The 15649-nt window shown below is 38.8% G+C and overlaps 1 protein-coding gene across 8 annotated transcripts in view; it reads right to left on the bottom strand.

Annotated features, from left to right (window-relative positions):
- Positions 1-15649, bottom strand: part of PTPN4 (protein tyrosine phosphatase non-receptor type 4) — a 215378-nt gene that overhangs the window by 44108 nt on the left and 155621 nt on the right. For all 8 annotated transcript variants that reach the window (XR_010725661.1, XM_066233164.1, XM_066233163.1 and 5 more), the window contains 2 exons: positions 10204-10362; positions 713-872 (listed from right to left, as the gene is read on the bottom strand). Coding sequence is in view for 7 of the 8 variants with exons in the window: in XM_066233164.1 (XP_066089261.1) it covers positions 713-872; positions 10204-10362 (319 nt within the window). In the remaining variant the exon portion in view is untranslated. The remainder of the gene's footprint in view (positions 1-712; positions 873-10203; positions 10363-15649) is intronic.

Here is a 15649-nt window from a genome sequence, read left to right as displayed (position 1 = left end):
GTGGGAGGGCCACAAGTAAAAAAATAAGAGAACTATGTGTTCAATGGCCACCAGAACCTTCTGTCCTTGTCAACACCTGCTGTAGACTCTCCTCTCTCTACATCTTATTTTATTCCCTGATGTTCCGTAAGTTTCCTCAAACACATCCATATTTTGTCTGTCTTTATCCTTCTTCATGAATACAGTGTATCCTTAAAATTTACTGACAATCTCACTTTTGGTTTATTTACACCACCCTGAAGAAGCAATAAAAATTTGTAAATCAGGGGATTCTAACAATTTATCATTTGTGGCAAAAGCATGTTCATTAGGCAAAAAGTACCAATATAATTCATAAATAGTCTGTAGAACAGAGAGACCTGTACACAATTTCAAAAAGTTGATGAAAATGGTGTAGTAGTCTCTGCACTCAGTGAATTATAATCAAGTTAATGGTATTTAATTGATTACTAGTATTTGGCCTATAAATGTGTTTTACAAGACTAAAAACAAGATAAATTTGTTAAGAATTAACTTCTAAGCAATGAGCATTTTATAAGCAATGATAAAAGGCAATTCCATTGTGTTATACTGTGGAACAATTCATGAGAAAACATGAAAAAGGAAAAATACTATAATATAACTGACAGGTAAAACATGCCACTGGACTAAAAAAATTTCATTTATGATTTAAAAATTTCAAAGAAATGTGAGAATATTTGAAGCTACATACAGTAGATTTTTCAGGAGAAGATGGAACATCAAATGCTTCGTTAATATGATTTTCCAGATCTTGTTGAGAATGTGAATAATGAATTTGGTTCCAACTGTTTTTCTTTGATTGTTTGGGTGGTAAAGCTGGAGGCTGCCCATCTCCAGGGCTCTCTTGTGATCTAGATAAGAAAAAAAGGAAAAAAAATAAATATTTTGGAGGTTGTCTTACAGAATTATTATTTTAAAAGTGAGAGTCAAGCAATTCATATAATTACAATGTCTAGTAGGAGACAAGCTTTAAATGTCACATTGACTTGCCAATGTCACTGTTTAATGAAATCTTTTTTATTTTTTATTTTTTGTGTGACTGAGACAGAGACAGAGAGAGGGTCAGACAGGGACAGACAGACAGGAAGGGAGAGATGAGAAGCATCAATTCTTCGTTGTGGCACCTTGGTTGTTCACTGATTGCTTTCTCATACGTGCCTTGATGAGGGGGGCTACAGCAGACTGAGTGACCCCTTGCTCAAACCAGATGAGCCCGTGCGAAAGCCAGTGACCTCGGGGTTTCAAACCTGGGTCATCTGAGCCCCAGTCCAGCGCTCTAGCCACTGTGCCACCGCCTGGTCAGGCAATGAAATCTTTTTTAAGTTTGAAGTTTGTAGCAAATCTAATTTCCTTACTTTATCAAATCTATAAACAATTCTACATATAATAAGATACTTAAGGGTATCTTTTTTTTTTTTTTTAAAGCTGACTTTCTTTTTTTTTTTTTAATTTTATTTTATTTATTCATTTCTAGAGAGGAGAGAGAGAGGAGAGACAGAGAGAGAGAAGGGGGGAGGAGCCGGAAGCATCAACTCCCATATGTGCCTTGACCAGGAAAGCCCAGGGTTTCGAACCGGCAACCTCAGCATTTCCAGGTCGACGCTTTATCCACTGTGCCACCACAGGTCAGGCCCTTAAGGGTATCTTTATGAAGATATTTATTAATCTACTATGTCAGTGTACACTCCTTTTCAAAACCGTTTTTTGTAAAAGTTTTCAGTGCAATTATATGGGTAGCCAGGGAACAAGGCAGGCAAAGACAAATCAGAACTGAGAGTTGAGTCATTTCATAGATAAAACAACTGGTAGTCTAGCAAACTTCAGTGGCTGGCCCAATTTATTTAGGAATAAAACACAAAATTCATGAAAGTAATTAACTCAATGCTGCAACAAGGCTTAGAATCTAAGTAAGAATGCTGAGATCACAGAAAAGACAAAACTGAACGTGACACTATCAGAATATGTAACATAAGGTAAAGAAACGAAAATCCAATTAACTTCTAGAGAACACAAGCCTCAGTCTGACAGCAAGTATTGATAAAAAGAGCTAGGCACAGTAAGGGAAATTTCAATGTAAAAATCGTAGTTTTTAGGGGAGAGAGGTTGTGGGTCTGGGTGAAAAAGGTAAAGGGATTGAGAAGTACAGATTGGTAGTTACAACACAGTCCAAGGAGATGTAAAGTACAACGAAGAAAATATAATCAATAATGGTGTAATAACTATGTATGGTGCCAGCTGAGCACTGAAAATATCAGGGGACACACTTTTAAAGTTACACATTTGTCTACTATGCTGTATATCTGAAACTAATAAAAAAATACTTAATGTAAACTGTAATTAAAAAATGAAATTAAAAAATAATGAAAGAACAAGCAGAGTATGTTAACATTACTTATGAGTTTTTCACAAAGACCAGAAGGGGGAACGAGTGGTTCAATTTATATGCTAGAAGGCAGGCATCCATGAAGTTATACAGTTGAGGAAAATAGGCAAAGGAAAAATGGTTCTGATAAGAGCACAGCCAATCACTGAGTTATTATTTATCTCTGAGATAGCAGGAGGTCCTTTGAGGGAAATGAAATATAGTAATTACTGTCCACTGCTTAAAGACAAATAAAAAACTGATAACTGTTATGGTACTCAGGCACAGAGTTTACTCCATTTCTGGTTATTTTGGTTCTGACAACAGATGTCTCAAATATAATGTAAGGTCTTGAGGAAGTGGAACTGTATTAGATTATATTACTGTCCAAAAATCATCCTCCACCCCTTCCCATTTGATATTGGGCTCGGCCATGTGACTTGCTCTGGCCAATAAAATATAAGTAGAAGTGGTATGCTTTTATTTTAGAAAGGAAGTTTTAAGAAATAGCTCTGGATTCATTATGCTTCTCTTTTTTCTCAGCCATGATCAGCCATGTCCCAAACAGGAGCTGCTGTCAATCTGGGTCCTGGAATGAATATGACATGGAGTTAAGACAATCGATCTATGATGTAGATATAATGTAAGACACAACCTTTGTTGTAAGTCACTGTATATTAGGGTAATTAGCTGCACCACAGCATAATCTTGCTCAATAAAACTAATACTGAGATAACCGCCACAGTGTTCTTAGATACACATGTTCTCCCTTGGTGGAGAAGCTGTGAACTTTAGAGGCTCGCTGCTAGATACCTAGTAGACAGTGGTAGTGAGCTAAAATTCTGATTAGTGTTATGGAAGTCAGCCAAGATTAATAATGAATACTGTAACTCTATGGTCCTTCAGGGAGGTTTCTCGTAATGAGAACACAGTACTTCTGAAATTTTATAAGCTAGTCTAAAAGAAAATCATTAAATAAGTAGGTCAACAAGAATGTCTACTCAGCCTTGTTTTCTACATAGAAGTGTGTAGATCACAAAATATTCTAAATTCTGGTAAGCCTATAAGACTGTATTAGAGAACATGCCTTTCCCTTTTAGCAAAAGCTTCTCTGAGGGCTACCTTGATGGCCAGGGTTTCTAGGTATCAAACATACGGGTTTTTATTCTATTAATTTCAACTGCCACAAATGCATGCCTCTAAGATTCAATATAATCGAATGCTGCAGGTCCAGGAAAATGTTCCCACAGATTAGAATACAGACATGGAACATAACCATGCCCTGCTACAAGGGATTAAGAGAGATGAAGATAGACCTCCTGTCCCTGGCTGGTTGGCTCAGTGGATAGTGTCAGCCTGTTGTATGGACAGCTTGGGCTCGATTCTCGGTCAGGGCACACACAAAAAGTGACTATCTGCTTCTCCCCTCCCCCTTTACTCCCCCTTCCCTCTTGCAGCCAGTGGCTTGATTGGTTCAAGCATGGCCCCAGGCACTGAGGATAGCCCAGTTGGTTGTGAGCATCAGCCCCAGACTGGGGTTGCCTGGTGGATCCTGGTCAAGGCACATGTGGGAGTCTGTCTCAATTTCTCCCCTCCTTTCATAAAAAAAAAAAGAAAAAATGATAGACCTCCCTTGACAGAGCCTCACAGATGTGACACTTCTAAAAAGCACTTGATTAAATGCCTCCAAGAGTTTACAAAAACCAGAGTCCCTGGACTGCAAATGTTTCAATCAATAGGTCTTATTCCTTACTTAGGCAAGGTAAATAGAACCTTTTTTTTCTAGTTTTGCATACAGTTGTCATGCCCAGGAAGCATTTAGCTTCAAAACTAAAGGTCTATAGAGAAGAGTATAAGGGCTGAGATCAGAAAAGTATAAGGGAATAGAATCAGAGCAATTTTCTTTATTTTTGGTCCAGCTAACAGCCTAAATATGGCATCAAAATATGCAACAGGGACAAACTGGTGCCAGATCTGTAGTGCAATATCTATATAAGCCAACTGGTGGTTATGGGCATAACAATGGCAGTGCTCAGCTACTGGAGAGGGTCAGTACCAACATTATGGAACATTTTGCTAAAACTGTTTTTTTTTTTTTTTTTTTTTGTATTTTTCTGAAGCTGGAAACAGGGAGAGACAGACAGATTCCCGCATGCGCCTGACCGGGATCCACCCGGCACGCCCACCAAGGGCGACGCTCTGCCCACCAGGGGGCGATGCTCTGCCGCGACCAGAGCCACTCCAGCTCCTGGGGCAGAGGCCAAGGAGCCATCCCCAGCGCCCGGGCCATCTTTGCTCCAATGGAGCCTTGGCTGCAGGAGGGGAAGAGAGAGACAGAGAGGAAGGAGGGGAGGGTGGAGAAGCAAATGGGCGCTTCTCCTATGTGCCCTGGCCGGGAATCGAACCTGGGTCCCCCGCATGCCAGGCCGATGCTCTACCACTGGCATCTCATTAAATATTTACAGCAATTCTATGAGGTAGGTATTATCATCCTCTTTTTACCAGTCAGGAAATTTGAGGCTCTCAAAGATAAAATATAATTTACCCAAGGTTGCATAATTATAAGTGGTAAAAACAAGTTTTAAATTCATTATGAATTCAGAGCCTGTTTTCCTTTTCTGTTTGTTTAATTCAGTGAGAGGAGAGGAGGCATGCACCCCAACCAAGACCCACCCAGCAACCCCACTAGGGGGTGATGCTCTGCCCATGTGGGGCATTGCTTTTTTGCTCAGCAACCGAGTTCTTTTTAGTGCCTGAGGCAGAGGCCATGGAGCCAGCCATCATCAGTGCCTGGGGCCAACTTGCTCCAATGGAGTCATGGCTGCAGGAGGGAGAGAAGGAGGAGAGGAAGAGAGGGAGGGAAGCAGAGAGGGAGGGAGACAAACAAGAGGGGGAGGTGTGGAGAAGCAGATAGGTGCTTCTCCTGTGTTCCCTGACTGGAAACTGAACCCAAGACACTCATACCCCACTGAGCAAACCAGCCAGAGCTTTTTGTTTTTTCTCTTAAAGTGAGAGGAGGGGAAACAGTGAGACAGACTCCCGCATGCGCCCCAACTGGGATCTATCCAGCTACCACCATCTGGGACTGATGCTCAAATCAATCCAGCCATCCTTAGCACCTGGGGCCAATGCTCAAACCAGTTAAGCCCCTGCCTGCTGGAAGGGAAGAGGGAGAGAAGTGGGAAAGTAAGGGGTCGAAAAGCAGATGGTCATTTCCTTGTGTGCCCTGACTGGGAATCAAACCCAGGATGTCCATACACCAGGCTGATGCTCTAGCACTGGGCCAACCAGCCAGTGCCCAGAGCCCGTGTTCTTAACACTATGTTTAATTGTACCTCAAAGAAAACAATGTAAAAAGCAGGACATTTTATTTTTAGTTATTTAATTTATTAAATTTATTGGGGTGACATTAGTTAATAAAATCTATAGGTTTCAAGTGCACATATTGGTGTGCCCACCATCCAAAGTCAAATCATCCTCCATCACAAAACATTTAGCCCCTTTACTACCTATCACTTCCCTTTAGTAAGCTCCATACTATTGTCTGTGTCTATGAGTTTCAGTTTTATAAGCAAAGTTATTTTAAATCAGGGGTTTCCAAACTTTTTATAGCAGTGAACTCTTTTCTTCAAATAAAATGTATCAAATGAAAAACCAATTTATACAACAGATAAAAGTTAAGCAACCCTCTTACTACCAGTATCTGAGACCTCAACAGACTTATATTCTACTATTCTACAGTGTGTCTGTAAAGTCATGGTGCACTTTAGACCGGTCGCAGGAAAGCAACAAAAGACGATAGAAATGTGAAATCTGCAACAAATAAAAGAAAACCCTCCCAGTTTCTGTAGGATGATGTGGCAGCATGTGCAGATGATGACGTAACACTGTGTATACAGCGGAGCAGCCCACGACCATGCCAGTCGAGATGTGGATGGTACAGAGGAAAGTTCAGTGTGTTCCGTGGCTCGCTAAATTCAAATCCGTGACCAAAGTGCAACGTGAATATCGGCGTGTTTATAACAAAGCGCCACCACATAGGAATAACATTACTCGGTGGGATAAGCAGTTGAAGGAAACCGGCAGTTTGGTGGAGAAACCCCGTTCTGGTAGGCCATCTGTCAGTGACGAGTCTGTAGAGGCTCTACGGGACAGCTACCTAAGGAGCCCTAAAAAATCTGTGCGTGAGTCCACATCAAACTGCAGTGAGTAGGTATGAAACTGGGAGAGTTTTCCTTTTATTTGGTGCAGATTTCACATTTCTATCATCTTTTGTTGCTTTCCTGTGACCAGTCAAAAGTGCACCATGACTTTACGGACACATTGTATTTTGGTTTTTAAATTCTAATAGACACTACTAATATTTAATATTTAAGTGAATGGAATCAGTGGAGAGCAAAGCTCTAATAGCATCCATATTTACTTTAATTTATAATATATTTCTAACTCAATGATTTTAATATATTCAAAACCAGTAATTTGCCTAAAACAATCCAAAGAGGGGGTGGGAACCAGGGCACAAAAGAAATACTGTTCACAATTTACCCACATAAAACTTCTGTGGACAAATTACTACCTGTGTTAACCTTTAAATGTTTAGAAAAAAGGAAAAATGGAAACGTATGACCCTTAAACAATCTGTGTGTGTGGGGAGGGCCTTAGGGCACTGATCCCTGCACAGTCAAAAATTCACGTATAATTTTTATTTCTTTTGACAGAGAGAGAGTCAGAGAGAGGGACAGAGAGACAGGAAGGGAAAGAAATGAAAAGCATCAATTCTTGGTGTGGTTCCTCAGTCTTTTTAGTTGCTCAGTGATTACTTTCTCATATGTGTCTCCAGCAGAACAAGTGATCCCTTGCTCAAGCCAGAAACCTTGCGCTTCAAGCCAGTGACCTTTGGGCTCAAGCCAGTGACCATGGGGTCATGTCTATTATCCCACGCTTAAGCCAGTGACCCCTTGTTCAAGCTGGTGAACCCGTGCTCAAGCTGGTGACCTCGGGGTTTCAAAACTGGGTCCTCCGTGTCCAACTCCAACACTCTATCTCAGGCGTGGCCAAGTTTTTGCTCCCAGGCCAGATTAGAAAGAAAGAAAACTTTTTTCATGGGCCAGACAAAATGTTAAAATTAAAAAATGTTAAATACAAAAATGATTCGTTTAAGTAAACAAAATTTTATTATGTAATTTGTTTATAAATAAATGTAAATGAGTGAAAAAATTAATATACATTATTTTAATAAAAATATAATTACCGTATAAATATCCAAACTGTATTGCAATCAATCAAAACAATATTTAATTAATAGAATGAGCTTGAAGGGGTTATATCGCAAATAAAACAATTATTTCGTTTTACAAATAGCCTGGACACATTTTCAGTTTTCAACTGCAGCTATTGTCTATGCTACAATGCCACTTGATTAAGCACACTTGACCACAAAAATAACGAATTGTTTGACCTTGGGTGTGCACTGGCAAACTCCACCTAAGAGAATGTGGGTTTCACATCACTGCTAAATGTCAAACAGTTCATATCGAGTACAGATGAGTACAAAAGTTGTAAATCTTTAAAATGAAATTTTTTTTAAAAATAAAGAAGTATCGCAAATCCATTTGATCAATTACTGGAAGTTAACCCTAGATTAGTCACACGTGGAATTCTTTTCCACATATCATTATCTTCTTAAACATCTCGATTTCCAATAATCAAAGGTGCTTCCGCTTCTGAGTAGCTGAGATTTTAAAGTAGCGGAGAATATTAAAAATTTAATCATGGGCTGTATAAACTCATTATGTGGGGTGGATCCGGCCGGCAGGCTGTATGTTGGCCATGCCTGCTCTATCCACTGTGCCACTGCCTGGTCAAGCCCACGTAAAATTTTTGACTCCTCCAAAACTTCGGCAGTCCATCAATGGGGTACTGGTTCTAAGACTCCTGCAGATACTAAAACCCACAGATGCTCAAGTCCTTTTATAAAATGGTGTTAGAGTAATGTAGTTGGTTCTACACATCTGTGGATTCCCCACCATAGATCAAAAAACACAGTTTTCAGTATGGGTCTTAGAGATCCAGTGACATTTTTCTGTAGCACCTATAATAAATGCTTTGCTGATCACTCCATCTATTCTTCCATTCATCCTTTCTTTAACCCTGATCACATTCAGAATTATCTTACACCCCTTTCTCTTTCTCAGCAATTAACAAATCTTCTTACCTATCAATGTATCTTTTTTTATTTTTTGACATAGACAGAGAGAGTCAGACAGACAGACAGGTAGGGAAAGACAGACAGGAAGGGAGACAGATGAGATGCATCAATTCTTCGTTGCAGCATCTTTGTAGTTCATTGATTGCTTTCTCATATGTGCCTTGACTGGGGGGCTATAGCAGAGCGAGTGACCACTTGCTCAAGCCAGCGACCTTGGACTCAAGCCCGAGCCTATCATTGTATCTTTTATTTATTTATTTTTTTACAGAGACAGAGAGAGGGATAAATAGGGACAGACAGACAAGAACAAAGAGAGATGAGAAGCATCAATCATCAGTTTTTCATTGCGACACCTTAGTTGTTCATTGATTGCTTTCTCATATGTGCCTTAAACGTGAGCCTTCAGCAGACCGAGTAACCCCTGCTCAAGCCAGCGACCTTGGGTCCAAGCAGGTGAGCTTTGCTTGAACCAGATGAGCCCATGCTCAAAGCTGGCGACCTCAGGTCTCAAACCTGGGTCCTCCGCATCCCAGTTCGACACTCTATCCACGGTGCCACTGCCTGGTCAGGCTATCATTGTATCTTACAAAGCATTTTATATTTTTCTAATTCTCACACTGTATTTTAACCAGCATATGAACTGTATTATATAAACCAATAAGTCAAGATATTGCATATTAATATGAGGCTAATGTGCAAAGCACTTTGTACATTAAAAAGTATATATAAAGTGGGGTTGGCTCAGTGGTAGAGCGTCGGCCTGGTTTGCAGGAGTCCTGGGTTCAATTCCCGGCCAGGGCACACAGGAGAAGCGCTCATCTGCTTCTCTATCCCTCCCCCTCTCCTTCCTCTCTGTCTCTCTCTTCCTCTCCCGCAGCCAAGGCTCCACTGGAGCAAAGCTGGCCTGGGTGCTCAGGATGGCTCTATGGCCACTGCCTCAGGCACTAGAATGGCTCTGGTTGCAACAGAGCAATGTCCCAGATGGGCAGATCATCGCCCCCTGGTGGGCATGCCAGGTGGATCTTGGTCAGCACATGCAGGAGTCTGTCTGACTGCCTACCCATTTCCAACTTCAGAAAAATACAAAAAAAAAAAGTATATATAAAAGTGTACACAAACTGATGAGATAATTACTGCATTATGAAGTTGAAGTTGTATCTCAGTATATAAGACAATACATTTTAGAAATAATGTCTGCATTCTTTTTATAATTTATGTTCATCTTACTTACTTCACCTTTGCTACTTAATATTTCCAACACTGTCTAGTCATGTCATAGATCGTTTCCTGAAAAATATTTTTAAAAACTCTATCTTTCACTAACATTCTGTCTGACCACAGGGCTACATTATCTGCAGAAACATTTAAGTGCATGCACTAAAAGTTCAAGAACATATTGAGTCAATAAAATACAAATTTATTTTTGGGGGGTGGGTGGGTGGGTGGAGCACCAAGAACTCTCAGGGACAAATAAGCACATAAACAGAAAATTTTAAAACACTGCAAAAATAAAACCTTGTATCAAATATCCTAATTTCCCACAGTACTTTAAATGAAACAATTTGGGGCATTATAATTTATAAGAAGAAATTCAAATGAAAAAATGTCTTACGGTGATGATTCCAGAATGATGCTGTTAGCTTGCGTTGAAGATGGAGATCTGTGATTCACAAATACTTCACTAGGGGAAGTATGAACCACATGGTCTACCAAATGACCAATCGAAGATGGGCGTACCCGGGTTCCCTCTTGCGTGAATGCAGAATTTCGACTACATAAAGAAGAAAACTGAGTAAATATGTGCTTTAACTCAATCTTTAAAATTTTCTTTTTTTTTTAATAATTTTATTTTTTTTAATGGGGCGACATCAATAAATCAGCATACATATATTCAAAGATAACATATCCAGGTTATCTTGTTGTTCAATTATGTTGCATACCCATCACCCAAAGTCAGATTGTCCTCTGTTACCTTCTATCTAGTTTTCTTTTCGCCCCTCCCCCTCTCCCTCTCCCCTCTCCCCCGTAACCACCACACTCTTATCAATGTCTCTTAGTCTCACTTTTATGTCCCACCTATGTATGAAATAATGCAGTTCCTGTTTTTTTCTGATTTCCTTATTTCACTTCGTATAATGTTAACAAGATCCCATTATTTTGCTGTAAATGATCCGATGTCATCATATCTTATGGCTGAGTAGTATTCCATAGTGTATATGTGCCACATCTTCTTTATCCACTCATCTATTGACGGGCTATTTGGTTGTTTCCATGTCCTGGCCACTGTGAACAATGCTGCAATAAACATGGGGCTGCATGTGTCTTTACGTATCAATGTTTCTGAGTTTTGGGGGTATATACCCAGTACAGGGATTGCTGGGTCATAAGGTAGTTCTATTTTCAGTTTTTTGAGGAACCACCATACTTTCTTCCATAATGGTTGTACTACTTTACATTCCCACCAACAGTGGATGAGGGTTCCTTTTTCTCCACAGCCTCTCCAACATTTGCTCTTCCCTGTCTTGTTGATAACAGCTAATCTAACAGGTGTGAGGTGGTATCTCATTCCAGTTTTGATTTGCATTTCTGTAATAACTAAAGAAGATGAGCATCTTTTTATATATCTGTTGGCCATTTGTATTTCTTCCTGGGAGAAGTGTCTGTTCATATCCTCTTCCCATTTTTTTACTGGATTGTTTCTTTGTTTGTTGTTGAGTTTTATGAGTTCCTTGTATATTTTGGATATTAGGCCCTTATCTGAGCTGTTGTTTGAAAAAATCATTTCCCATTTAGTTGGCTGGCTGTTTATTTTGTTTTCAGTTTCTCTTGCTGAGCAAAAACTTCTTAGTCTGATGTAGTTCCATTCATTAATTTTTGCCTTCACTTCTCTTGCCTTTGGAGTCAAATTCATAAAATGCTCTTTAAAACCCAGGTCCATGAGTTTAGTACCTATGTCTTCTTCTATGTACTTTATTGTTTCAGGTCTTATGTTTAGATCTTTGATACATTTTGAGTTAATTTTAGTACAGGGGGACAAACTGTAGTCCAGTTTCATTCTTTTGCATGTGGCTTTCCAGTTTTCCCAGCACCATTTATTGAAGAGGCTTTCTTTTCTCCATTGTGTGTTGTTGGCCCCTTTATCAAAAATTATTTGACTATAGGTTCGATTCCCGGCCAGGGCACACAGGAGAAGTGCCCATCTGCTTCTCCACCCCTCCCTTTCTCCTTCCTCTCTGTCTCTCTCTTCCTCTGTGGCAGCCAAAGCTCCATTGGAGCAAAGTTGGCCCGGACGCTGAGGATGGCTCTATGACTTCTACCTCAGGCGATGGAATGGCCCTGGTTGCAACAGAGCAACATCCCAGATGGGCAGAGCATCACCCCCTGGTGGGCATGCTGGGTGGATCCAGGTCGGGCGCATGTGGATCCCGATTGGGTGCATGTGGGAATCTGTCTGACTGCCTCCCCGTTTCCAACTTCAGAAAAATACACACACACACACACACACACACACACACAAAAGTATAAAAACTACAGTGATGCTTTCAGTTCTTATACATGGTATTTATCTACATCAATATAAGTTAAGTCTTCAGGTACCAAACTTATTTGAAGCACCTCAAAAAATTTTCTCCCCATGTTTTTAAAAATTGTCCTGTTTAAGTCAAACAGAGAAAATAAATACAATTAAAAAAATTATTTGACTATATATATGTGGTTTAATTTCTGGGTTTTTTATTCTGTTCCATTGGTCTGAGTGTCTATTTTTCTGCAAATACCATGCTGTTTTGATTGTCGTGGCTCTATAATAGAGTTTGAAGTCAAGTATTGTAATGCCCCCAGCTTCATTCTTTTTCTTTAGGATTGCCTTGGCTATTCGGGGGTTTTTATACTTCCATATAAATCTGATGATTTTTTGCTCCATTTCTTTAAAAAATGTCATTGGAATTTTTATGGGAATTGCATTAAATTTGTATATTGCTTTGGGTAATATGGCCATCTTGATTATATTTATTCTTCCTAACCAAGAACAAGGAATATTCTTTCATCTCATTATATCTTTTTCGATTTCCCTTAACAATGGTTTATAGTTTTCATTATATGAGTCCTTTACATTCTTTGTTATGTTTATTCCTAGGTATTTTATTTTTTTTGTTGCAATCGTGAAGGGGATTATTTTTTTGAGTTCGTTCTCAAATGTTTCATTGTTGGCATATAGAAAGGTTATGGACTTTTGTATGTTAATTTTGTATCCTGCAACCTTACTGTATTGGCTTATTGTTTCTAGTAGTCTTTTCGTAGATTCTTTGGGGTTTTCGATGTATAGGATCAGATCATGAGCAAAGAGTGATACCTTTACTTCTTCTTTTCTGATATGGATGCCTTTTATTTCTTTGTCTTATCTGATTGCTCTGGCTAGAACCTCTAGCACCACATTAAGTAAGAGTGGGGAGAGTGGACAATCCTGTCTTGTTCGTGATGTAAGGGGGAAAGCCTTCACTTTTGTGCCATTTAATATGATGCAAGCTGACGGTTTGTCATATATGGCCTTTATCATGTTGAGATATTTTCCTTCTATACCCATCTTGTTGAGAGTCTTAAACATAAAATTGTTGTATTTTATCGAATGCCTTTTCTGCATCTATTGATAAGATCCTGTGGTTTTTGTTCTTTGTTTTGTTGATATGGTGTATTACGTTAACCGTTTTACGTATGTTGAACCATCCTTGAGATTCTGGGATGAATCCCACTTGATCTTGATGTATTATTTTTTTAATATGTTGTTGTATTCGATTTGCTAGTATATTAATTAGTATTTTAGCATCTGTATTCATTAGAGATATTGGTCTGTAGTTTTCTTTTTTTGTGCCATCCTTGCCTGGTTTTGGTATGAGGGTTATGTTGGCCTCATAAAATGTGTTTGGAAGTATTGCTTCTTCTTCAATTTTTTGGAAGACTTTCAGTAGAATAGGAACCAAGTCTTCTTTGAATGTTTGATAAAATTCGCTGGTATAGCCGTCTGGGCCTGGACTTTGATTTTTGGGGAAGTTTTTAATGGTTTTTTTCTATTTCTTCTCTACTAATAGATCTGTTTAGGCTCTCTGCTTCTTGACTCAGTCTAGGAAGGTTGTATTTTTCTAGGAATTTATCCATTTCTTCTAGGTTGTTGAATTTAGTGGCATAAAGTTTTTCATAGTATTCTACAATATCTACGGTGTCCGTGGTGATTTCTCCTCTTTCATTTTGGATTTTGTTTATATGAGTTCTTTCTCTTTTTTCCTTGGTAAGTCTTGCCAAGGGTTTGTCAATTTTGTTGATCTTTTCAAAGAACCAGCTCTTTGTTCTATTAATTTTTTCTATAGTTTTTCTGTTCTCTATTTCATTTATTTCTGCTCTGATTTTTATTATCTCCTTTCTTTGGCTGGTTTTGGGTTGTCCTTCATCTTCTTTTTCTAGTTCCTTAAGGTGTGAAGTTAAGTGGTTCACTCGGGCTCTCTCTTGTTTGTTCATATATGCCTGAAGTGATATGAACTTCCCTCTTATCACTGCTTTTGCTGCATCCCATAGATTCTAATATGTCGTATTGTCATTTTCATTTGTCTGTATATATCTTTTGATCTCTGCACTTATTTCTTCTTTGACCCATTCATTTTTTAAAAGTATGTTGTTTAGTTTCCACATTTTTGTGGAATTTTTTTCCTCTTTTCTGAAGTTGAATTCTAGTTTCAAGGCTTTATGATCAGAAAATATACTTGGTACAACTTCGATTTTTCTGAATTTGCTGATTTTGTTTTTGTGGCCCAACATATGGTCAATTCTTCAGAATGATCCATGTACACTGGAGAAAAATGTATACTCAGTCACTTAGGGATGAAATGTCCTGTAGATGTCTATCATATCCAGGTGCTCTAGTGTTTTGTTTAAGGCCACTATATCTTTGTTGCTTCTCTGTTTGGATGACCGATCTAGAGCCGTCAGCGCTGTATTGAGGTCTCCAAGTATGATTGTATTTTTGTTAGTTTTTGTTTTAAGGTCAGTCAGTAGCTGTCTTATATATTTTGGTGCTCCTTGGTTTGGTGCATATATATTAAGAATTGTTATGTCTTCTTGATTCAGTGTCCCTTTAGCCATTATGAAATGGCCATTTTTGTCTCTGAGTACTTTTGCTGTCTTGTAGTCAGCATTATCAGCTATGAGTATTGCTACGCCTGCTTTTTTTTGGATGTTATTTGCTTGGAGTATTGTTTTCCAGCCTTTCACTTTTAATTTGTTTTTATCCTTGTTACTTAGATGAGTTTCTTGTAGGCAGCATACAGTTGGATTTTCTTTTTTAATCCATTCTGCTACTCTGTGCCTTTTTATTGGTGAGTTTAATCCATTTACATTTAGTATAATTATTGACACTTGTGAGATCCCTATTGCCATTTTATACATAGCTTTCTGTTAGTTTTGTGTCTTGTTTGATCCTTCTCTTTCATTTTTCAATCTTTTGTTTTTATTTGGTTGTATTCCATACATCTTTCCTCTGTTGCTACCTTTTTTAAATCATGTGCTTCTGTGGTGGTTTTTTCAATGGTGGTTACCTTTTAGTAATGAAAAGCGTTCCTACCTTGTAAATTGTAGTGCACTATTTTGTGAGTACTTTTGCACTTCATCGTCCTTTGCTACTGTTAATCTCCATCCTCTCCCTCCCCTTTCTTTTTGTTGTTGTCACAGTTTAAATTTGGTTTTATTGTGTTCTTCTTGGAGCTTTTACTTGTGGCTTTGTTTCTTTTGTTCTTTGTATCTGATTGGAGAACCCCCTTTAGTAATTCCTGGAGTGGGGGTTTTCTGATGATAAATTCCCTCATCTTTTCTGTATGTATCTGTGAATGTTTTTATTTCTCCTTCATATTTGAACGATAGCTTTGATGGGTATAGTATTCGTGGCTGAAAGTTCCTCTCTTTCCGAACATTAAATATTGGGGTCCACTCTCTTCTAGCTTGTAGAGTTTCTGTTGAGAAATCTGATGATAACCTAATGGGCCTTCCTTTATATGTTGTATTCTTCTATTCTTCTT

This window comes from Saccopteryx bilineata, chromosome 5 (genome assembly GCF_036850765.1).
Source record: "Saccopteryx bilineata isolate mSacBil1 chromosome 5, mSacBil1_pri_phased_curated, whole genome shotgun sequence".
NCBI lineage: Eukaryota > Metazoa > Chordata > Mammalia > Chiroptera > Emballonuridae > Saccopteryx > Saccopteryx bilineata.
The sequence above is the reverse complement of the archived record's forward strand: the minus strand, read 5'-3'. Positions and strand labels throughout refer to the sequence as shown.